This window comes from Gouania willdenowi, chromosome 17, assembly GCF_900634775.1.
Source record: "Gouania willdenowi chromosome 17, fGouWil2.1, whole genome shotgun sequence".
Classification (NCBI taxonomy): domain Eukaryota; kingdom Metazoa; phylum Chordata; class Actinopteri; order Blenniiformes; family Gobiesocidae; genus Gouania; species Gouania willdenowi.
Window position 1 is genome coordinate 13,628,248 of NC_041060.1, and position 24,260 is coordinate 13,652,507.

Genomic DNA, 24,260 nt, shown 5'->3' on the forward strand with positions numbered 1-24,260 from the left:
CACACACACCTCATTTGGCAAATACAACACGCAGCATGATGCCTGAATATGGACTTTTATTAAGAAAACACAGCTCTTTAGGCCATTTACAACAACCATACTAGTATCACTCTACATTTGGAAACATTTTGTTTAAAACTGATACAATAGCTTTGCTTAAACAGAATTTAATAACACTGTGTACTATTAAAAACACGTACATTCAAGTTTCTGTTGCAAGATTGAGCGCACTGAGAGAAGTTTGGCATAACCTTTAGTAAATATTACAATCTATGATGCCACCACAACTTTTACTCTGTGTAATTACCAATGCTAAGGTTATCTTTATTTATACAACAGTTAGTTCCAACCACAGTGGGCCGCAGAATTTTGGATAGAAAAAAAATAGCAAATTAAACATTAATGTCCCCTGGTTTGTGCTTCCATGCAAAAATGGGAAGAAAAAGTATGTGAATATAACAGTCTCTGCAGGATCTTCATTTAAATTTATCTGATTTTGGGAATTTGGGTAAATTTTGTGGAATAATTTGAGGAAAATTTGTCAGATTTTGGAAAAGCGAGCTATTTTTCAACAATTTGAGATTAAAAAAATGACTGCTGTTGTGTGATATGAGAACTGGAAAACTAGTAGTAGTTGGTAATTTACAAAATGTTTCATTTCTACTTTCTCGAGCGGGCCGGATTTGGCCCCCGGGCCTTAAGTTTGACACGTGATATAGAGTAACAGCAGCACCAGGATTTCTTACAGATCATATCACTCCGCTGTACAGCTAATCGTTACATCTTTACACCGCAGTACACTGTGTGCTCTCCACTTGTGGAACTATTTTTGTTGGTGGAGCCAAATTATTAAATAAACAAATCATAATCTCTCGTCTTGTCACTTATCACTGTTAACTAACCAAATGCACTTGTAGAACTGTTGTAAAAAAGCAATATCGTACCCGAGGTTGTGCTGAAATATCAGCACTGGTGTGATTATGGATACGACCCAATCACACCAGTGCTGATATCTCAGCACTACAACACTCCCTCTCGTGTGCTATTGCCTAATTAATTAAACAACATAACACAGAATAACCTCACTGTGGATAAAGCATCAATTTAAACCAAATACCATATTGTTCAAATAACTTTGACCAGAATTATGCACCTACAGCCACATGTTAATCATCTGCAGTAGAATTAGGAAAGTTGCAGGAAGACTTTCTTCAGCTTAAAGTGCAACAATGTGATTGATTTAAAAACACATTTTCCTTAAAGGCTAAGGTGAATGTTTCTTTAGTGTATGAAGCAGGTCATTGATTATTTCGACATTTAGTTTTTGATGCTGAAACACATTCAGATGCATTGATAGAACAAAGTACAATAACTTATATTATGTCCAAATTCCTGTGTAACAGTTCCCATTAATAAAGTGTGTGTCATGTTTAAGGCTTTTGTTCATGCTGTTGGGCAACCTTGTTGAGATTATGTCAGATGTCCGCTAGGGGGCGGTAAGCCACAATAAAGTGCCGAGCATTCGCCTGTGAGTTTCACTCAACAAACATAACAAGTCCAGAAATTTAAAGGGAATGTGGGCAAACTTTGAAGTGACTCTTAGACTCGTTCCTAACCTTTCTACAGTCACTATAAAGTGGACATAAAGCAGCTTTCCTGTAGGTATAACACCTTCATAGTTCCTGGAGCTTTCATCAGTAGGAGTATCTTGACAGGGGCGTGTCCTCCATCAGGTCATCCTGATTTGGATCAAGGAAAGTACAACAACTGTTATTAATGAACTGATTTAAAGCCAGGGTGGTGGTCAATTAGATTTTTCAATTACAATTCCGTCTTCAATTATCCCTGTTTAATTGCAACTGGATTATGATTATGGTGACTGGCATTTTTTCCAATTACAATTAAAATTACAATTAATCCTCCCCCTGAAAGTCACTAACAATTACATTCTCAAGTACTAAAGTTTAAATTCAATAAATCACAATTACTGAGCCTTAACTAAATAACCCCATAGAACCTCATCTTGTGTTAGCTTTCTGTTAGCATCTCGATAGTCTATGATACTGTAGGTCAGTTTTGACCCATGTCTTAAATCAGCTGTAAAATACATGGAGGGATTTTTTCAAGGGCCACTTGTCTCCACCACACGTGTAGACCATTTAACAATCAATCAATCAATCAATCAATCTTTATTTGTATAGCGCCAAATCATAACCAATGGTATCTCAAGGCACTTTACAGTAGAGCAGTCTTAAGGACGGACTCTTCATTTTATGGATACACACATATGCATATATACGTATATACACATACATATGTATCCCACACCCAACATGAATTCATCATGGCGGCAAGGAAAACCTTCTGTTAAGCAGCAGGAACCTTGTGTGGATCCCATTCCTATGATGAACAGCCATCCACGTTATGCTGTGTTGGGTGTGTGCAGAGGAAAGGGTGGAGACAGAGCCGCTGAGTCTCTGTAACTCCACACTGAGGATCCCACGGACCTGCAAGACAAAAGCCAGAAGGAGTACAGGAGCAAACACACAAGGGAGTAAGCAGACATAGAGGGAGTGTTTGAGAGAGGAATGGGACCCTCTCCGGTCCCTCTCTAACCTAAATGACCTCTCTCTTAACGCCCTCTCCAACCTCTCTCCAACCGAGCATGCCAGACCCCCCCCCCCCGGCAGTCTATGCCTATTGCATCTTAATTATGAGCTATGAGCTGGTTCCTAACTAAAAGCTTTATCAAAGAGGAATGTTTTGAGCCTAACCTTAAAGGTAGAGAGGGTGTCTGCCCCCCGAACCGTGGTTGGTAGATGGTTCCAGAGAAGTGGGGCCTGATAACTGAAAGCTCTTCCTCCTATACTACTTTTAGAGATGAATGGAACAACGAGTAGTCCAGCATTTTGAGAGCGTAGTGTTCTGGGGGGATTGTATGGCACTACAAGCTCCTTGAGATAGACTGGTGCCTGTCCATTTAGGGCTTTATAAGTGAGAAGAAGAATCTTGAATTCTATTCTATATTTTATGGGAAGCCAATGCAGAGAGGCTAATACAGGAGTAATGTGATCTCTTCTCCTAGTTTTAGTCAGTACACGTGCTGCAGCATTTTGAACCAGCTGAAGTGTCTTAAGCGACTTGCTCGGGCAGCCTGCTAAAAGAGAATTACAATAATCCAGTCTAGAGGTAACAAAAGCATGGACTAGTTTTTCGGCGTCGCCCTGAGACAGGATAGATCTGATTTTAGCAATGTTACGGAGATGAAAGAAGGCAGTTCTTGAAGTTTGTTTTATGTGAGAGTTGAAGGATAAGTCCTGATCAAATAGAACCCCAAGGTTTCTAACAGTTGTGCTTTGTGCCAGAGTAATGCCATCTAGGGCAGTTAGGCTAGCATAGGTTTCTCTAAGGTGTCGCGGGCCCAGTACAATGACCTCAGTCTTGTCTGAGTTGAGAAGAAGAAAATTTTGGTCCATCCAGGCCCTAATGTCCTTTAGACAGGCCTCAAGTTTAGATAGCTGATTTGTCTCACCTGACTTCATTGATACATACAGTTGGGTATCATCAGCATAGCAGTGGAAGTTAACAGAGTATTTTCTCATAACATTACCAAGGGGGATCATATAGATACAGAAGAGGATTGGACCTAGCACAGAGCCCTGAGGAACCCCGTAGCTTACTTTAGTGTACACAGAAGACTTATTATTCACGTGTACAAACTGGTACCTATCAGATAGGTAGGACTTAAACCAGTTTAGGGCAGTCCCTGTGATTCCAAGTAATTTCTCTAATCTCTCTAGTAGAATATAGTGATCTATAGTGTCAAAAGCTGCACTAAGATCTAATAAAACCAGCACTGACAGTCGTCCTTCATCTGAAGCCCAGAGTAGATCATTAGTTACTTTAACTAAAGCAGTCTCTGTGCTGTGTTGAGCTCTAAAGCCTGACTGGAAGTCCTCGAACAGGCTGTTGTTTTGAAGAAATTCACAGAGCTGAGCTGCCACAACTTTCTCAAGAATCTTTGAAATAAAAGGAAGATTAGATATAGGCCTGTAGTTTGCTAGAGTGCTGGAATCAAGAGTAGGTTTTTTGAGAAGGGGTTTGATTACAGCTACTTTAAAGGACTGTGGCACGTAGCCTATTGATAGGGATATATTTATTGTCTCCAACAAAGATGGGCAGACTAGGGGAACAACTTCTTTAAACAGCTTAGTTGGGATCGGATCTGAAAGGCAGGTCGATGGTTTGGAGGATGAAATAATAGAGTTAAGTTCCTGAAGTCCTATATGTGTGAAACAGTTTAGGTTAGGCCTATTTACATTTAATGGTACAGCAGGCCCAGGTGAAGGCAGGGAGTGGCTAATTTTATCTCTAATCTTGTGAATTTTATCGTTAAAAAATGTCATAAAGTCCTCACAGCTGAGGGCTAGAGGAATCATGGGCTCAATAGAGCTCTGACTTTGTGTTAGCCTGGCTACAGTGCTGAAAAGGTACCTCGGATTATTTTTATTTTCTTCAATTAGTGAGGAATAGTATGTAGATCGACTATGTCGTAAGGCTGTCATGTATTTACTATGGCTTTCTTGCCAAAGTATTCGTGACTCCTCTGTTTTATTGGAGCGCCACATTCTCTCTAATTTACGGGTTGTTTGTTTGAGTGTGTGAGTTTCAGAGCTAAACCACGGAGCTTTCCTCTGACGTTTAATAGTTTTTTCCCTCAATGGGGCAATTGAGTCCAAGGTGGATTTTAGTAGACTAGCAGAGCTATCGACAAGCAGATCCAGTTGAGAGGGGTTATAATTAATATCATAGTTATTTATTGGATGGTGCACTGTGTTTAAGGCAGCAGGAATGGCCTCTTTAAATTTAGCCACAGCACTGTTGGATAGATTTCTACTTGTAACTATTTTATTGCACAGTGCGAGATCCTCTAGGATAATGTTAAAAGATATTAAAAAGTGATCTGATAGCAGAGGATTTTCAGGGTAGACTTTTAGTTCATTAATATCAAGGCCATATGTTAGAACAAGATCAAGAGTATGATTTAAACGATGAGTAGCTTCATTAATAGTTTGAAAAAAGCCAACTGAGTCTATTAGGGACATAAAGGCTGAGCTCAGGCTATCACTATCTTTGTCCACATGGATATTAAAATCTCCTACTATCAGTATTTTATCAGAACTGAGGACTAAGTTTGATATAAACTCAGAGAATTCTGATAGAAATTCAGAATAAGGGCCTGGAGGACGGTAAATTATCGCAAATAAGACTGGCTGGCAGGTTTTTGATTCGATATGAGATAAATTTAGAACCAGGCTTTCAAAGGAAGTGTAACTGGCCTTTGGTTTAGGATAGATTAGGAGAGAGGAATGATAAATAGCTGCTACACCACCTCCACGGCCTATGTCTCGTGGCATATGAGTATTTAAATGACTGGGAGGAGTGGCTTCATTTAAACTAACATATTCATCTTGATACAGCCATGTTTCAGTTAAACAGAATAAATCAAGGTTATTTTCTGAGATAAGGTCATTTACTAGTAGAGATTTGGATCTCAGTGATCTAATATTTAATAGAGCACATCTAATGGTTTTATGTTTTGGTGTTTCTAGATTTGAGATTTTAATTTTTTTCAGATTTTTATAATTGATAGCTCTTTTATTTGATTTTATGTTAAAATCATTGTGAAATATGGGTCGGGGGACTGACACCGTCTCCATAAAATAATATTCATCACCATCACAACAGTTGTCATGGCGATGAACACAGCTATCCTGATAGCAATGGGAGGGAAACTGTCCTAAGGCAAGCGCAGAGGGGCGTGGAGGACTCCCCCTCTGTAACATGGTCTCATTCATGAGATGTCATAACAGTGACTGTGCCATGTTTTCTGATAGTAGAGATGCTCCCTCCAAAGTAGGGTGGATTCCATCTCTTCCTATCAGGTTCGGTTTTCCCCAGAAGGATCTCCAATTATCAATGAAGCCCACACAATGTGATGCACAATCGCACATTTATTTACAATGTATTAGATTTATTTGTTTTTTGGGGGAAAAAAATACATGTTTTTTTTAATTGAAATAATATCATTTTTAAAATTGTTATTATTAAAAACACCCCTCTTTTTACGTAAAATGGTTCAGTCCATCAGCCTGCAGAGCTCTAACTTCACAGACTGTGTCACTGTTAAAGGACGGTAGGATTCCTCAAAACTCAGGGTGTGCAGAAAGAAAAGCCAAAAAGTTCAGACAGGAGAAGAAAATAATAAGAAGTCGACTATGTCACCCAGTTCTTCCATAGCCAAGGTGGGTCTGTTAGTGGTTGATGTGATGGAAAGTTGTGGAACATTAGCCTTTTGGCTATTCCTAACTTTGTAGCCTTCATACTTTCTTAAGACAGCTCACTTTTCTCCCTTTAGTAGCTCATATAACTGAAGAACACTGTTGTTTTAGTTAACTAATTAATGCAGGCAAATGTTTAGCAAGTTTTTGCTCACATTCAATCAGTCAAGAGTAGCAGCAGTTGTGTGTCAGCACTCACGAGGAAGCAGGTGAACAGCTGTGTTAAATTAAGCAATGATTTGGGAGAAAAAAAAACATTAAAGAATGAAAATTGTTCTGAAATTTACCAAAAAAAAAGCTTGTAGTTTGTATTTATTATAGAACAATTTGAAGCCCAAAAACACAAAATAAAGCCAGAAAAATATTATTATTTTGGAACTGAAATGTTTCACTTTTTACTGAAATCCTAAAAAATAAATCAATGTTTCCATAAAATATAACCTATGTATATAGATATTTTTTTGTTTTTAAAGAAAGATATTGTTTTAAAATATAGAGCAAATAATTGAATCTAAATTAATTTCATTGTATTTTCAGTGCTATCATAAAAATGCACAGTTTTAAATGAAATAGTATAAAAATTTCACACTGGCCTGGGACCCAGTAAGATTTTTTTTTCACGGGGCCCAAAAACCCTGGCATCACCCCTGGGTGGGAATAAATAAAAGTGTTGGCTCAGCTCTCAAGAGGCTTTTATTCAATACATGACAATCACATAAAATAAGTCCTGCAGATGCATTTTATAGTGGCCTTGCCTCAAGAACTTTGATCTGTGTACTGTTCGTGTCATTTTTTAAAACTTTTTCTCCTCTAAGGGACAGCACGTGTGAGTGAGTTCTGTAGTGTGGCTTGTTTAGGGAAGATTTGGGTTAGGGCGCTCTCAGAAGTTCATCTAACTGTGCTTTTTATGCCGTTCTGAGAAGTAGTGAAAACAGTGACTCCTAAAACAATAAAATAAAACTATAAAAAACATATTGGTATAGGCGATATTGTAATTTTCGATATCCCCAAAATAGAAAAAAACTCGATATCTTGAATCGCAATATATCGCCCAGCTCTACCTCTCAGTCGATAGTTAACTGTTTATTTGGATACTACTTGGACCGTCCTGTTTGCTCTGACAGAATGTGACGTGCTTAAACTGTCGCTCTAATTTCCTCCCAAATATCCAAATATCTCACAAACTAATTTTAAAACACTGCTTTTCTGTTTTTTGTTTCTGTATTTCTGTTTTGGCTTTAAGTCAGTAAAACAAAATAACCACACTGTTTATTTGTTATTTTGATTTGGTTTTAAAACAGAATAACCAAAGAACGAACAGCACACAAATTCACTCCTCAAAAGTCACTATTGGGAATGGTAATTGTCCCTCCCCATTTTTCAAAATAAAATGATGCCCTTGATGGAGTGGCCATTGTGTGATTCTGTGTTTTATTACCATTGGTAGATCCTGAAGCCGATGGAACTCTGGGTGGTTGGTTTTCTGCCTGAACTTGAGGAAAAGAATGACGAAGACAATGGCGGTGACAACGATGACGGCTGACAACAGGGCAGCCAGTAGAGGGTCTAAAGGGGACCTCTTATGCTCTGTGACACAAAAACTTTTCATGAGAAAATTGCTGAGTCAATCTGAGATGATGAATCGAAGATGACTTCACCTTCGTCTCCGACATTGAACTCAAACGGGGCCTCCTGATGCGTGTGCCCAGCAGGAGCTCGACCCAATGCTGGGGTCTCCAGGTGACCCGGGGTCATGGGGGTGGAGGGTGCATGGCTCACACCAGATTGAAGGGCAGTGAGAGAAACTCCAGTCAGAGAGGAGCTGTGCTTAGTGATTGAACTGTCAGTTTTCAGTCCAGGTGGCAGCGATGAAAGGAAGTGTGCAGCATCTGAGAGAGGACGGGAGGGCAAGAGCTGTGACCAAACAGGATTCTTCAAAGGAAAGGACACACACACACACACACACACACACACACACACACACACACACACACACACACACACACACACACACACACATATAGATCATAGATAAACAGACAGACGACTTTTAGGAGTTGTTTAACCAACCCGATTTCCAGATTGGATTCCGATTATTGAAGTCTTGGTTTGATTACGATCCGATTTTCGGATATTATAGATTTTATGTTTGATTATTGCTGACTATTGATCTTCCATTTAACACCAGTCAGCTGCTGAAATATGTAACTTCTCTTTTGAGTAACACCTCACAAGAGTCCTCCTAATTTTAATATTTTAATTAGAAAAATGTAACTAAGAAATTTTTGGAAATATTAAAATAAAATCGTCAATGATAAAATTGCAATTAATTGATTATCTTTTTTAAAACCACACCTGATAGATGGATAGATACGATAGATAAATAGACGCTGTCGATTGATAGATACTGTAGATGGATGGATGGATAGATACTATAGATAGATAGATAGATAGATGCTGTAGATTGATGGATATATAGATATAGATACTGCGGATAGATAGATACTGTCGATAGATAGATAGATACTGTAGATGGATGGATGGATAGATATAGATATATACTGTAAATGGATGGATAGATAGATACTATAGATAGATAGATGCTGTAGATTGATAGATAAATAGATATAGATACTGTGGATAGATAGATACTGTCGATAGATGGATAGATACTGTAGATGGATGGATGGATAGATATAGATATATACTGTAAATGGATGGATAGATGGATACTGTAGATGGATGGATATATAAATACTATAGATAGATTCCATGTTACCTGAAATGGCCATGGGTACATCTGTGGATGCTATGAGGATTTTGGTAGTGTGAACAGTTGGTGCCACATCTATGAGGCTCTGTGAGTGGACGGTCCTTTCTGCGTGAGTCTGGGTCGTGCTTTCATGTCTAACAGGTGGATCAAGTGTCGACTGTGGGGCTTCAGTTCCACCATCCTCTGGAAGGTGAGGAGACCCTGAGGTTCCAGCTAATGGGAAGGTGGCTGAAATTAAACGGAAGCCAATATGCTCTGAGTCAAAGTAAAATATTAATGCAATAAAGATATTTTCTATCACAGACAATGCACAAACAAGACAGTGGATTGGCAAATACAAGTTTCCTTTCAGTGGGACAACTCAAAATGAGTGAAAAACAGTTGAATGGCCAGTATGGCTTATGAAAAAAAAAAAGAAATGTTACTGTAGATGGATAGATAGTTAGATACTGTAAATAGATAGATATATTGATACTCTACTATAGTGATAGGCATAGATAGATGGATAGGTAGATATACTAGAGATAGATAAATAGGTAGAGATAGAGATGGATATATCCATCTATCTATATCTACCTACCTATGTCTATCTCTATATAGACATAGATAGGTAGATATAGATAGATACTATATAGAGATAGATGATAGATACTATAGATAATAGATACTATAGATAGTGATTGTTAGATAAGTAGGCATATATAGATAAATGCTATATAGAAATAGATGGATGATAGATACTATAGTATAGATAGTAAAATATTCATACAAGTAAGATACAGTGGATCGACAAATACGTGTTTTCTTTCAGTGAAAGAATGCTGTTAAAGTTGTTTAAATTCACATTACTGGGACAACTCAAGGAGTGAAAAACAGTTAAATAACCAGGGTTTATGAAAATTACAAAAAGCAAAACAAACGACACCCTAATGTTTGCTATCAGGTGCATCACGCACGCACGCACGCACGCGCTCCTTACCAGTTGCTTGCGTTGAGCCGCAGATGAAAATATGGGCCCAAAACAGCAGATTCATGTTCAATCTCATCCCCTCCGTGTGTCCTTTCACCTGTGACGGTCCACAGAGGGTTGTTGTTGCTGCTGCTGCGCTTCTTTTGCTCCGCCGCGCGGTTTGACGGAGAACACCATCAGCGCTAAAAATATCCAGTCAGTGGGCAGAATAGACCGGGGTGGGGCTGTCTGGATCGGTATACGATCACTCTCTGCTGGGTCTATATCCTCGAGGAGACGCTGATCAACAATAGCTGAGAGCGTCTGAGACGCATCAGGTGGACATCAACCAATCAGACGTCAGTGCGTCAGTGGCGCAGCTGTGCGCGCCAGGAGCGGCTCGCGCTGGACACGCACGCAAATAACTGTGGGCAAGTTGGACACAATCATATATTTGCAGCCAATTTTTTTTTTTTTTTTTTGTGGAGGGTGTGACATTGACTGCGCGTCCATGAGGCAGAAACCCTTTGTATCCCGGAGAGAAGCTGAATGACCCGCTGCGTCCTCTGCGTTTTGACACCCACAAGAGAACAGTGAGTGAATGCCCCCTCACACTACCAGCCAACCGGACTGAACCTCTGCACTGACCCAATGGAGGCACCAGCTGATCCAGGACTTAGTCCGGCGGATTTAACGGTGGAGAGTGTGGAGTCGGTATGTCACCATTCACGTTTTAATAATTCCACCATGCACCAGAGTTGACGATGTCTTTTTTTTTTTTTTTTTTAAAAACAAAACAAAAAAACATGCAGTTTAATAGGTAATATATTTAATTCCTTATTGGCCATAATGAACACAACTTCAAATGTAGGTGCCCACCAAACACCCAACGTCATTTAAGACTTTTTTTTTTTTTTTTTTTTTGGCTAAATCTGGTCGGTCCGTCTTAGCTTCGATTTAAATCAAATATAGTAGTTAAATAGTTTTGGTTTTGAACCTTCACAATTGGTTAAATTTTAGCCCCAATATAGTTGTTGAAATTGGGTTGTTATTGGACTGTCCAACTTGGTCCAGATTTAGCACATTTGGTCCAAGTGTGGCCCAAAAATAGTCACTGGAAACAGGACTTCTCATTTGGGGAAAGAAGCTCAACAATTTTAACCCTTTCATTTTCATCAATACTAAGAAAAAAGGGCATTGTAACAACTTCAAACCTAACAGCCCACAAACAAACCAAAAATATACGAATCTGATCTTGCGGTACAAGTTGACTACAAAGCCAACAAAGGTTCCCACAATTAGGTATTACATTTTTGGAAGGTAAGATAGAAAACTTTTAATTAAATATTGAATTACCTAAAAAACAACAAAAACTAAATAAAATCTAAATTCCAGCAAATTTTAAGATCTAAGTGAGCAATTTCATTTAATGATTTTAATATGAAAAAATGTGCTCTAGTGTCTTGGCATGGATACTTTTGATTTAATTCAAATAGAACCAAACAAACTGTTTATGCAGAAGCATAAATGGGTGACTTGACCACATGTAACATGATACCAGCCAAAAGCATATGCTGCCCTAATAATAACTTAACACCATGTGCTTGTGGATTAGTTACCATGATGACACATGTTCTACTAAAAAGAGAGAATTCAGGATTTTTAATAAACCTAAAGTATCTGTGATTAAACACAGGATGTTTAATTTACAAATGTAGGATACATGTGTAAAAGGAAATCTGCACGTCTACATCAGACAGTTGATGTAAAAGTTCAGATTAAGTTAAATAAAATGTGTATTTGTTTTTTTTTTTTTTTTTTTTTTTTTTTAATAGAGTAGCATAAATAAACTATTATAAACACACCTGTTTAAACATCAAATTATATAAATGCAGCTATGGACTAACAGACTGCCCAAAGAAAAATCAAAACAACACATGTTGCCAGTTAAACACTTTGGAGTTTGCTTTACATCAGATTTTTAGTGTTTGTCATAATTTTGGTTTGTGGTTATGGAATCATTGTTTTACGTCAAAAAATAATAATAGTTTCCACATTTTTCTTTTTTATACCATACTAGCCTTACCTCTGAATTTTGGTGTTTGCCGAATATCTTTTTTTTTCGTCAGCTTTTCATGTCTTTACCTTCGTTTTAGTGTTTGTCTTAAAAATTTTATTCGTTTTTATGGACTTAGCTTTACCTCAAAGAAAATCTTTGACATTTTGGCATTCCTATGCCTAACTGAATTTTAATGTAGTCATATTGTCATTATTTTTTTTTTTTTTTTGTCTCACTGCAGCCATACCTCCATTTTATTGTGTTAACAATTCACAATTTCCCAACTTTTCAGAGACCTATACTACTGTATAGCGTTACCTCAAAAGAAAATTGTTCAAAATGTTGCCATTTTTCATGCACTACCTTGCCTCTGATTTTAATGTGGTCATATATATCTATATATTTTTTTGTGCCTGCAGCTTGGTGTGTTTGTCACAGTTCATAGTTTTTAGGAACTTAACCTAAAATAAATAATTTTGTCATTTGCCTTACTATAGCCTTGCTTCTGATTTTTCTGTTTGTCATATTTTTCTATCTTTATGTACCTTACTTCTAATTTAGTGTGTTTGTCATAATTTCACTAGCTTATAGTCACTTACTATAGCTTTACCTCAACACTTTTACCTCATAAGTCATATTTTCATCATTTTTGTGCCTTACTGCTATAATTCTGTTTTAGTCTTTACTAGCCTTTTTTTAGCCTTACTATATTAACCTTGGTTTTAGTTTTTCGTCATATTTTCAACATTTTTGTGTCTTCCTTGCCTTGCCTCTGTTTTACAGTTTTTGTCATAATTTCCATAATTATAGCTTACCTCAGAAGAAAAAAAAAAGGAGAATTGAGTTGTCTTGTTTAAGTGTGATGTGATGAAGAAAAGTCACCAGAAACATAGAGAGAGACAGTGATCAGCAAAAAAAAAAATGCATGTTTTTTGCTTCCAAACCACCTCGTCTCCTTCAGGCTCTCTACCAGCTGTACTTTGATCCAGACATGGAGAAGAAGAACATAGCTCAAAAGTGGCTGACCCAGGCTCAGGCCTCAGCACAGGCCTGGCACTTCTGTTGGTGCCTGCTCAGTCCTGAAAAGGTATGCATCATAAAGTATGTGACTGACTGAAGAACATTAGGTAGTACAGTATATCTTCCTTATATCTAGGACACTGTATGTAAATGCTAAGTTTAAAGCTACAAGTTGATCTGGTATATTTGGGTTTTACTCTGTTTCTCTTTAGATCCCGGAAGTTCAGTTTTTTGGTGCCAGCACCCTTCACACTAAGATATCTCGTCACTGGAGTGACCTCCCCACAGACCATCATGAGAACCTCAGAATGCAGCTTCTTACGCAAGTCTTGCGGTTCTCCTGTGGGCCTAAAATAGTGCTGACTCGGCTTTGTGTAGCATTGGCCTCGATGGCTCTGAATCTGATTCCCCAGGCCTGGTCCCATCCAGTAGCGGATATGGTGAGGGCATTTCAACCTAATGTCGAAGACGACTCCACTGCTGTCAAGGAGTCTCAGGGTCCTCCTCAGGCACACTGCCTGGCACTGCTGGAGCTCCTCACCGTTCTCCCCGAGGAGCTCCAGAGCAGCCGTTTGACTCGAGCCCACCGTGGCCAACTGAGGGGGGTTCTAGCCTCGGAGTGGACAGTGGTTTGTCCACTGCTGAGGCAACTCCTGCAAAACCAAGACTCGTCAAATCAGGTGAAGGAAAAGGTGATGCACTGTCTGTCTAGCTGGGTCGGGCTTGATGTGCCTTTGGAAGAAAGTCAGGAACTAGTCCAGGATTGCTTTGGAACTCTTTCTGACCCAGAGCTTTTTGACACAGCTGTGGAGACAATAGTCAACGTCCTTTCACAACCCGACTGCCAGAGGTACGAGACCAGAACATCATTTTTTCTATTTGGAAACTAACTTACAGATCCTTGACTTGTATCATTCAAATACAGGTATGTTGGTGCTCTGGTGAGCCTGGTTCCTCTGGTTCTGGGCTTCCGGGAGCAGCTGGACGCAGCAGCTCAGAATGGGAACATGGAGACCTCCCATGGTCTCTGTCGCATCGCTATTGCAATGGGTGAAACACACTCAAGGTATACAACAATGCAAACATACATCAGCATTCATCATGTATTTGTACGACATGTTTCTGTTTACCTTTTGACCTGTTTGTGTTTAACAGGCTTTTGTTGGAGAACAGCGGGCACTGGCAAGAGTTTCTAGCCTTAGTAAACATGATTCTGTTCTGCACGGGCATTCCTGGACATTATCCTGTCACTGAGACATCAAGCTCCCTCACTCTCACTTTCTGGTATACTCTGCAGGTATGAAAAGGAATGCTGGCCTCATTTACATTATTTATCACATTTGTTTAAGGCAAAGGTGCCCAATCAATGACAGATGCCACCCCACCGACATATATTTAACAAGTGGCTGTTTAGTTTTGATTTCTCAGAACAAAAACTCTATTAATTAATAATTCATTATTTTTCTGTCATCATAAAACACTCTGGTGGGGGCCGTCAGAGGGATGAAGAACTGAAGTCTGAAAAGACTGACTTAGAAACCAATGCTAAATCGTGATAACATTTGTGCAGACATGTATTATTAATCATTGTGCATTTTTAGGATGACATTCTGTCCTTCGATGAAGAGAAGCAGGCTGTTTATCTGCAGATCTACAGGCCAGTGTACTTCCAGCTGGTGGATGTGCTGCTCCATAAATCCCAATATCCTTCTCAGGAGGAATATGAATCCTGGTCATCTGACGACAAAGAGCAGTTTAGAATGTACAGGTAAGAATTAAAAAAAACAAAAAACATATTGGGTTAAAACACAAGACGAGAAATAATTTTTATTTACTTAAAGGAAACTAATAATCTTTTTCATTGACTATGAACTAAATATTTAAGGTTTGAAAAGATCTTTGAAAAGATTTCAAAGCTTTTAATTGTGGTCACGTCGCCATTCTTCTCTCCTCAGAATAGATATTTCCGACACTCTGATGTACGTGTATGAAATGTTAGGATCCGAGCTGCTTAGTAACCTCTACGACAAGCTGGGCATGCAGCTGATGGACCCCCAATACCCAGTCGTGTGGCAGGTAAAGTCAGCAACAACAATAATACCAATTCTGGAAGCTTTGGGCATATGATGAATATGTGACCAAGGAATGACTTCAGCAATCTGTTTTGAGACTTTTCATTGAAAATATCAATTGGGGATCAATTCCAGCTTTGCTTCCGTTCTTTGTCAGGATGCACATTCTTCTACTTCACCTCTTATATAAATGTTTTTCTCCTAAGGACACTGAGGCTCTGTTATTTGGCTTCCAGTCCATTGCTGAGACCATAGATGTGAACTACTCTGATGTTATTCCTGGGCTTATTGGTTTGATCCCCAGAATCAACATCAGTAACGTAATGCTGGCCGACACTGTCATGTATACTATAGGTATATCAACAACAACTTACTACTGGCTTTTGATTATCATTATCAATAAAATCTATTTGAAAATTGATCTCAAGAAGTAATTAAAATATCTACCCATGTTCATTGTTATCAGTGGCAGTTTTAAATTGATGATTCTGGTTTGCCTTTCATGTCGAGCGTAGCATGAATGGACCTGTGGTGCGTCTCCCCTGCTGACCAGGCTCGCTGGCTGAGTGGTTGGCAGACCACCCGGTGATGCTGGGCAGCATATTACCCATGGTGCTTCAGGGGCTTGGAAAGGCAGAGCTGTCTGTGTCCAGTGTGTCAACGCTGAAGAGGATCTGCAGGGAGTGCCGACACGATCTTGGCCCGTTCGCTCAGGACATCCTGTCAGTGTCACAGGTCAGATGAACTCCTCCTACACCGTTTGTCCAATTTTGACAAATAAGCTATCAAAACTTTTAGAAAAATATATGCTTGTGCTTTTATAATTTGTAACTTTTAAACATTTTGAGTTATTACATTTTTTGTGAAACTGCATTGACTTTTCAGCTCAGATCCCATTTTTAGAGTAGATAGCTCATGAGGCTAGATTAGAGCTGCTCCAGTTTTTACCTTCAAATCTTTGCCAACAAATTACAAACCATTCAGCCTTTACCATGTTCAGCTAATCTGTTCAAAACATTCAAACCTTTTTCCAACCTTTTCAACCCATTTTCAACCTGATTGCTAATGTTAAGCTATTGCTAGGTTAATGCTATTGCTTGGCTAATGCTAAGTTAGTGTTAAAGCTAGGATAGAGTTAATGCTAGGTTAATGCTATTGCTTGGCTAATTTTAATGCGAGGTTAATTATACCGATAGATTTATGCTAATGCTAGGTTAATGCTAAGGCTAGGTTAATGCTAGGTTAATGCTGCTGCTAGGCTACTGTTAATGTTAGGCTAATGCTAGGTTAATGCTATGGCTAGGCTAATGCTAGGTTAATGCTAAGGCTAGGCTACTATTAATGTTAGGCTAATGCTAGGTTAATGTTCATATTGGGATATTGCAAATGCTAAATTACTGTTAATGCTAATGTTAGGCTAATGTTAATGTTAGGTTAATGCTAATGTTAGGTTAGTGTTGATGTTAGGTTAATGCTATTTTTAGGCTAATGTTAATGTTAGGCTAATGCTCTGCTAATGCTAATGTTAGATTAATGCTAATGCTAGTTAATGCTAGGTTGATGCTATTGCTAGATAATGCTATGGTACTGCTAACTAATACTAGTTAATGGTAATGCTAGCCAATGCTAATGCTAGGTAATGTTAATATTAGTTAATGTTAATGCTAGGTAATGCTAATACTAGTTAATGCTAATGCTAAGCTAATGCAGTGCGATGCAGGCCAGCACCTTCATCCTCACTTGCATTTTCTTGTGGAAATACAAATATTCTAGTTATTATTATCTTTATTATACTATTCTAACTGTTTGCCGTCTTCATTGTAGGAAGTGCTGGTTAAAGAAATCCATAAGGTGAGTGAATGTTTCATGTGAGCACAAAAACCCAACCTGGTTTCATTCCATTTATGTGTATTGGTTTGTTTCTGAACGTGCAGAGCAGTCAGTGCATTTGGCTGATGCAGGCAATGGGATTCTTGCTTTCTGCTCTCCCTGTGGAGGAGATTTTGGGAAGATTGCACATACTCATCGGTCCTCACATTCAACAGCTGGATACAGCCACACAGCAGGAGGTAAGAAGAACTCTTATTAAGTGAAGAATGGATTAATCAAAAATCTAAATGTTATGCAAAAATGTCAAATGTTTTATAAAGTGTGTTTCCTTGTGTGACATCTACTGGGACTCCAAATTTGTATTGACATACATCGGGCTGCTGTCCTGTTTATGGGTGCTTTTTTATAAAAAGACAGATTATTAAAAAAGAAAACAAATAAGCCCTATTAGGTTCCACTTTCACAAACAGGTTAACAACACTAGCTAACAACAGACAACAACAATGCCCATTTGGTTTTAGAACAATATATTTCTTAAAAAACACAATGACCCTTTAGGTGCTTCATTAAAATGTAAATATAAACAGATTTAAATAAATCAACAAGATTTAATCTTTATATTATGTATAATCAATTTTGTTTATTTTTATTTAATCCTGTTTTGTGTTTGTTTTAAACCCTAATCCTAAAATCTATGGATATAATTTTAGGATTAAGGATCTTTGTCTAGAGTTATACTTATTTTTAATGTGAAACTTGATCAAGACCTTACAATAACAGCAGTCAGAGGTTTTGGTTCTAATTACAGATTTACAAATATACTCGAAAAAGTACCCATAAAAGCAACTCAATTACAGTAAAGTGAGTATTTGTAATCAAATACTTTCACCTCTGACAGCAGTGAAGCCTTCAAGAATAACATTTTATTTCTTCTAATCTGACATCCTTGGTCAGACTAATCCATGTGCTTTGGTCCTGTAGCCCAACCCCAGCAACAAACAGACCATAGTCTATGTCCTGGGTCTGCTGGCCAGCCTCTTCACATCTCTGGACATCAACAAACAGGCTGAGAGTTCAGAGGAATCGACCACACTCACACTTTTGCACAACAAACAAAACCCAGTAGGTTTATACAATAAGGCTGTGAAATCAATGAGAGCAAACTGTGCAAATAAAGTCTTGTTTTTATATGTGGATTGGAAATGTGCAGGTTGTTGTTATGCTGCAGCAAGTCTTCCCTCTGATAGAGTCCATTCTCACAAAGTGGCTCCATGACTCAGAGGTGGTGGAGGTAAAGACATTCCTCCCTCAATGGTGTGTGTTTTGGGTCTTTCTGTAAATGTCTGCTGCTCCCTTTCTGATACAGGCAGTTTGTGGAGTTTTTGACAAATCTGTGCGAACCCTCCTGCATGATTTCGGTCCAGTGGTGGCTCAGCTCAGTGAAATGCTGGGACGGATCTACACCACTTTCCCACAGGCCTCAGCTTTGGACCTGACCAGTCAGGTACAAACCAGCACCAACATCTGACACTGTGCTGGAAGGATCCCATCATCATCATCATCATCATAACTGTCTTTCATACATTTCAGATGATCCACATTTTTTCCGCAGATGACCAACACACATCAAACATCCGGGTCCTCACTGAAGTGCTGACAGCCAGCACGCTCTCTATGTTTCAACAAGGTAAGGATGAAAAAAGCAGGAATCTCTTCGACCTTGACATACATTTTTCGTTGACACTTTATTTTAACTTTTAAACATAAGGCTGATATTACGCTGTCATTATCTGTCATTAGCATCAATAAGGTGTCATGAAGGCTGTCATTACAGGTCTAGTATTATGCTGAAAATTCACTTTCAGACTATTCCTAAAAACAGGCTGTTTTTTGGGCCTTCATGCTGGCCAAGGTATGTTTGAGCCTCCATGCATAGCGGAGTTCAGACTGTCCACACTCCTCGGAGCTTAAATAATTGAACGGTTATTATGGTTACGTAAGCGGAGGATGCATTGCACACAGGCAGCATCGGGGGTTAGATTTTAGGCCCGAGGCCGACCCGAAATTCGGGCAGGGTTGGGCCGAGATGTCACGCATTAGAGTCGGGTTAAGGTCGGGTCATTCTTAAAGCCTGTAAAACTGTGATAACGGCTCGAGTCACATCATTACATTACCTTTTGGGCAGAGCTGCGGTGCTTGTGCGAGCGACCCCCCTCCCCCCTAGCCCCGCAAGACACTGCGCTACGAATCTACCGGCAGCAATACGTTCAATAAAATAATCATTTAGTCGGGTTTGCTTCGGGCTTGGACCTACAATTTAAGTTAATGGGTCGGGCTCGGGTTGGGTTGGACTTTAGGCCCAGGTCGGGTTGGGCTGGATTTTTTGGGCCCGATCTAACCTCTAATTGGGGGCAGCTAAAGGGCTGCAGGGGTCCTTGGGTAAAGACGGGAGTGTCCGAGCCAGTCGCCTGTATTAAATGGGTGTGGCTGATGAATGTGTTTCTGGGTTATTCAGATTAAAAAGAGAGTTAAAATAACCCGTGCACACCTTGGAGTCCCTTTTGTGTCCATGTGTGCAACAATTATTTCAACAATACCGATCAAAAAAGGAAAAGACAACAGAAAATCCCCCCATGTTGCTGAAAACTGAACGTAGGGGGCGCCATTGCTCCGTAGGGGCGAAAAATTTCAATGTCGGGGGACACTGCGCTCAACAGCGCTGGTGAGAATCCTGAGAAGTATTTTAATTTTATGTATTTAGTTGTAAAATGTCAGATATACTGACCTTAAATTAGGAGAGCTTCAACAGTGCGATACCCTCACGAGGAGCGACCAGGATTTCAAACATGTTTATTTTCGTACGACCATACGATTGCTGATCAGGAGCTGATGGTGAAGTGTTAATTGCTTCTTGTGACCCCATGTATACTACACGATGCATGACACACAATTTAGCCGGGAATCGGGCCAATCCCAAAAACAGACGCACGAGTGAAAAATCGGCTCAAAACGGGCAAAAAATTGCACAGTGTATGCCTGCCTTTATTCATGCTAATGACAGGTGTCATGTCATAATAACGACAGTTTAATGTCAGCCTTTATGTATAAAACTTCAAGTAAAGTGTTATCCATTGTTCTTTTTGGTCTCTTTTTGTGTTTGAATGCAGGTCCAAGGGATCATCCTGATATAGCAGAGTCATTTTTGCACCTTCATGCTCAGGTTGGTTCAACAAATTCAAATTATCTGGTAATATTTGCCTCTTTGATGAGAGGAGAGACATCTTTATAGCTGTATATCTTCACAAAGGGCAGTTTGATTCATTGAAATAAAGAATACTAAACCGATTTTGACTTTTGTCGTTTTTTTAGATTCTAAAAAGAAAGCCAGATTTGTACCTGTCTGACCAGTTGGATGTTAAAGCACTGTTTTACTGTGGTAAGCATTCGTGTTCATGACATGTTTGTGATATATTTAGAAACCATCATATCAGGTTTTGATTGCATTAATGTAATACTTATGCAAAGTAAATCAAATCTGGCCTCAAACATTTCATCAAAGCTTTGTCTCTGTTGACGATCTGCATAACGTTTTTATTCACCTGATTCTTCTTCTAAACCTGTCTCTCATCCTTCATTATCAGGAATTATTTCTGTGAAGTTTCCAGAGACTCCCACTGTCAAAGCTGCCAGTCTCTTCTTTGTAAGTGAATTTTTTTTTAAACACACACACAGAAAAATAGAATCACTTGAAGTCAGTCACCTCACAGATTTGTCTCATTTTGACAGTCAGAGTTCTTGAGTCGCAGTAATGACATGGCTTTCCTACGTGAAGTGTTGCTGAGTCATGGGAAGCTGCTGACAGAGACCATTCTACAGGTGAACCAGGGTGCTGAGGAAGAACTGTCCAAAATAATAACCTGAATGTTAATACAGGAAAGAAAAAAATATTTGTGTTATTCTTGTCTGGGGCACATTAAGTTTTTGTATTTTTGTTGTTTTATTTTTCTGTTTTTTTTTGGTGTATTATTTGAGTCGTTATGCTGGTTTTTTTGTTGTCATTTTGTGCATTTTTGTAATCTTTTCGTGTGTTTTTGCATTTAATTGTGAATTTCTGTTAATATTTTGTGTTTTCTGTGCATATCTGTAGTGAGTGTGTTTGTTGTTGTTTTGTGTGTATCATTTTTGTTAATTTGTGTATTTTGTTGTGATCTTAAATTTTAGTTTTTGTTGTCGTTTTACGCATTTTTGGAATCATTTTGTGTATTTAGTGATTTTTGTATGTATTATGGTTGTCGTCGTAGGTTTTTCTCCCATTTTCATTTAATTTCATTTTCTGTTTCTGTTTTATGTGTCAAATGAACTTTGTGAATTATTTTCATTTTGATTATTTGAATTTTAGGGAATTTGTTTTGGGGGCCGAGGCCGTATATGTTCACCTCGCCCTGTCAATTGCCCATGTTCTTGATTCAAGATTTTGAACAAAATGTATTTATGAATAGACTTACTGACAAACACAGGCTGATCAAAGTTATGGCAACTGACGGTTCTAGAATTTTACACAAAAGCTCATTTGGTTGACTCTAATCTGTAAGGTATTTTAACAGTGCATGAAGAGTCACCGATTTTGGTCAGGAAAACAAATGGTGAATATGAATAATGTTATCGTACAGGGTTGTGGGTCCATATTCCAGCCAGTTAAAGGCCTAATTAAAGGCAGGTGCAGCCAATTACATACATTCCCTCTTTTGGCCAATCACGAGCTGCGTTTCCATTGCCCTTGGAAATGTGCAAAATCTAAATAGCGTAATAAAAACTGGTAGTGGAAACATCCACATTTCGAAAGAACACCCTTCGCAATAAAACTTTTATGCTTTCATTAGGAGGTATTTCAGATGTTTTGATATTGAAATGTGTCGCAAAAGCGCTATGGAAACACTTTTTCCGCAAATACATGTCACAGGACATGATGTACCTAGTCACATGACCACTTAGTAGTAAACATGACGCGGTACAGTTCTTGAAGCCAAAAATCCATCTTGCATTTTTGACGACATTTGGAGCCAGAGTCTGCGAAGTAGGGTCCAGCGGGAGGAGCTCTGGTAACCTGCCCTGCCCATTTAGTATTCTGCCCTGATGACTTACGCAGCCCAGCTAAGAAGTATGTTTCCCGCTGGAAATGTTACCAATGGCTTAGAACAGTTTACTGCAGAACTCATTTTGACAGCTCAAAAAAGACCAAAAAACTGAAAGGAAAAGTTAAATGGCATCTCGGCTTTACTTCACGATGTAACTGCTATTCACAAAGAGAGCTACGCAAGATCCGTGGCTGTCAATCATCATCATATATGATGTATAATTCCGTTTTTCAACCTCAAATAACTTATTTAAAACAAACTTCACAGAAAAATGCGCACTTGATTACAATAGAGGGTGATAATAACTAATGATCACAGCAGAGTTTAGGTTTGGAAAAAAAATTGTTACGAGCATTTTAACATTACAGTTTGACCCACATCCTACCTGTTATCATTGAGGAGGTGGGGTTTATGACCCATACTGCAGCCAGTCAGCAGGGGGAGCTCTAAAAATAAATGCTTCACTCCACCAGGGAGCTTGTCCCGTCCATTCTTTTTACAGTCTCTGCGCGGTACACCGACCGAGACATTTCTTCTGCCACATTAGGCATGAAATAACAAAGGAATACAGTGTGCTATACGGAAGTTTGGAGCGTTCGTCTTCCTGTGGTGAAGTCTCGCAGAATGAGATTTCACGGGAGTTGCGAGGCTCCTGCCCAAAACAGCCTTCAATGGAAACACATTCAAAGCGCAATTATACTTTGTCAACATTTAGAAATATCACTTTTATTTTGCAAAAATCTGTAATGGAAACCCGGCTAGATACTAAACATAGCCTAACATTCAGGTTTTAAGCCTTTGGGGACAAACTACAGACAGCTTATTTATCCTCTACTGAGCTCTGCTTTATGAACTGAAATAGCTGCACATGTTGCAACAATTACTGAAATAAACACCTCTATTTGTATTGGCACTCAGGCAGTTGGTGGGGCTTCTCCTCGCAGTCTGACGGATCATTTCTCTGAGGTGCTGCTAAGTCTGAACAGACACTATCCCGTCCTGCTGACCCAGTGGCTGACAGAAACACTGCAGACTCCAGGCTTTCCCTCAGCTCACGTCTCCACGGAGCAAAAACACACGTTTACACAACAGCTGCTGAGGTACATGTCATATAGTAAATGCTGAGAGCAAACCTCTCAAAGCTGTTTGGGAACTGAAATAGTGTTCCAGAAGTTTTGATTTGAATGTGAGGTGGAAATGTAAAGTAAAAATGACATAGAAAACATGAATTGTGTAAATTACCAAATAATGAAGTTGTAAATTGTTGTTGAAAGAACAATGCAGTTCTTCAAATCATTCCACAAAATTTCCCCAAATTACAAAAAAATGTGAAAAACTCAAAAATAATTGACATTTAAGTATTTGTCACTTTTTGCTACAATAATGTTGATGCCTTCCATACTTTGTCTAATTTATAACCGGAAGTGCAAACATGGGCACATTAATGTTGAAATTGTTTGTTTTCCCGCCTAAAACCTTCGTCCCACTTGTGATTGAACTGGTCCTTATTTGGCCCTTGAACTAAAATGAGTTTGACACCCCTGCTCTAAATGTTTGTTGTAATACATTATACACATATAAAAGATACACATAAAGGCTCCTTCGTATCAGCTTAATTTAATATTGTGTTTCTGAATGGTGACCCATCCATTAACATTGCTTTTGTTTTGTTTTTTCTTTCCAGGGAACAAACCAACAAGCGTCGTGTTAAAGAGATTGTAAAGGAGTTTTCTCTGCTCTGCAGAGGCCTGCAGGGCTGGGGATACTCGGACTACTAATGTTTTTTTAACTATCCACATCCAGCAGTTCCAGTTGTACCAAAGATGCCAAACATCAGTATTACTATTCATTCAGTAGAGTTATGCTAACGTCACATTGTCATTTCTGAATCTCCACACAGCAAATGTGGTGACGACTTTTAATCATCAGCTCCATCCATAGGTGGAGTTTGAGATTTTTGCCGGGGGGAGGGCAAAAGTTAAAAAAATAAATATATATATATATATATATATATATATATATATATATATATATATATATATATATATATATAGACAGTCTCAAGGTTTGCACCAACCGCA

The 24,260-nt window shown here is 38.8% G+C and overlaps 2 protein-coding genes across 3 annotated transcripts; one reads left to right on the plus strand and one right to left on the minus strand.

Annotated features, from left to right (window-relative positions):
• Nucleotides 1–66: 66 nt before the first annotated feature.
• On the minus strand, nucleotides 67–10,431 carry LOC114478960 (uncharacterized). Its single transcript, XM_028472333.1, has 5 exons — nucleotides 10,094–10,431; nucleotides 9,121–9,342; nucleotides 8,000–8,230; nucleotides 7,780–7,928; nucleotides 67–1,739 (listed from the first exon to the last, which is right to left on the minus strand). Exons 1-5 carry the CDS (start codon nucleotides 10,158–10,160, stop codon nucleotides 1,695–1,697), a joined length of 714 nt encoding a protein of 237 aa, XP_028328134.1. The 5' UTR covers nucleotides 10,161–10,431; the 3' UTR covers nucleotides 67–1,694.
• LOC114478959 (importin-13-like) lies at nucleotides 9,865–24,146 on the plus strand. Of its 2 annotated transcripts, none has more exons than XM_028472331.1 (21): nucleotides 9,865–10,777; nucleotides 13,084–13,209; nucleotides 13,355–13,992; nucleotides 14,068–14,208; nucleotides 14,298–14,439; nucleotides 14,744–14,910; nucleotides 15,098–15,218; nucleotides 15,421–15,568; nucleotides 15,768–15,949; nucleotides 17,039–17,065; nucleotides 17,149–17,283; nucleotides 18,026–18,166; nucleotides 18,240–18,335; nucleotides 18,411–18,548; nucleotides 18,635–18,731; nucleotides 20,212–20,264; nucleotides 20,414–20,480; nucleotides 20,686–20,744; nucleotides 20,831–20,920; nucleotides 23,098–23,279; nucleotides 23,864–24,146. In XM_028472331.1, the coding sequence occupies exons 1-21, from the start codon at nucleotides 10,715–10,717 to the stop codon at nucleotides 23,955–23,957; spliced, it is 2,907 nt and encodes a 968-aa protein (XP_028328132.1). In that variant the 5' UTR covers nucleotides 9,865–10,714; the 3' UTR covers nucleotides 23,958–24,146. The 2 variants fall into 2 exon arrangements, with proteins under 2 accessions (XP_028328132.1, XP_028328133.1); XM_028472332.1 differs by having other exon boundaries at nucleotides 10,715–10,777; nucleotides 18,255–18,335; nucleotides 23,864–23,957.
• The last annotated feature ends 114 nt before the right edge of the window (nucleotides 24,147–24,260 follow it).

Excerpts from the sequence above, each read along its gene's own strand:
- LOC114478960 (XM_028472333.1), bottom strand. The coding sequence starts at position 10,160 with ATGAGATTGAACATGAATCTGCTGTTTTGGGCCCATATTTTCATCTGC. Across the intron at positions 8,231-9,120 it reads TGTACCCATGGCCATTTCAG|ATGCTGCACACTTCCTTTCA; the intron begins GTAACATGGAAT and ends GTCCTCTCTCAG. Across the intron at positions 1,740-7,779 it reads GGCTTCAGGATCTACCAATG|GATGACCTGATGGAGGACAC; the intron begins GTAATAAAACAC and ends GATCCAAATCAG.
- LOC114478959 (XM_028472331.1), top strand. The coding sequence starts at position 10,715 with ATGGAGGCACCAGCTGATCCAGGACTTAGTCCGGCGGATTTAACGGTG. Across the intron at positions 14,911-15,097 it reads GAGCAGTTTAGAATGTACAG|AATAGATATTTCCGACACTC; the intron begins GTAAGAATTAAA and ends TTCTCTCCTCAG. Across the intron at positions 20,921-23,097 it reads TGACAGAGACCATTCTACAG|GCAGTTGGTGGGGCTTCTCC; the intron begins GTGAACCAGGGT and ends ATTGGCACTCAG.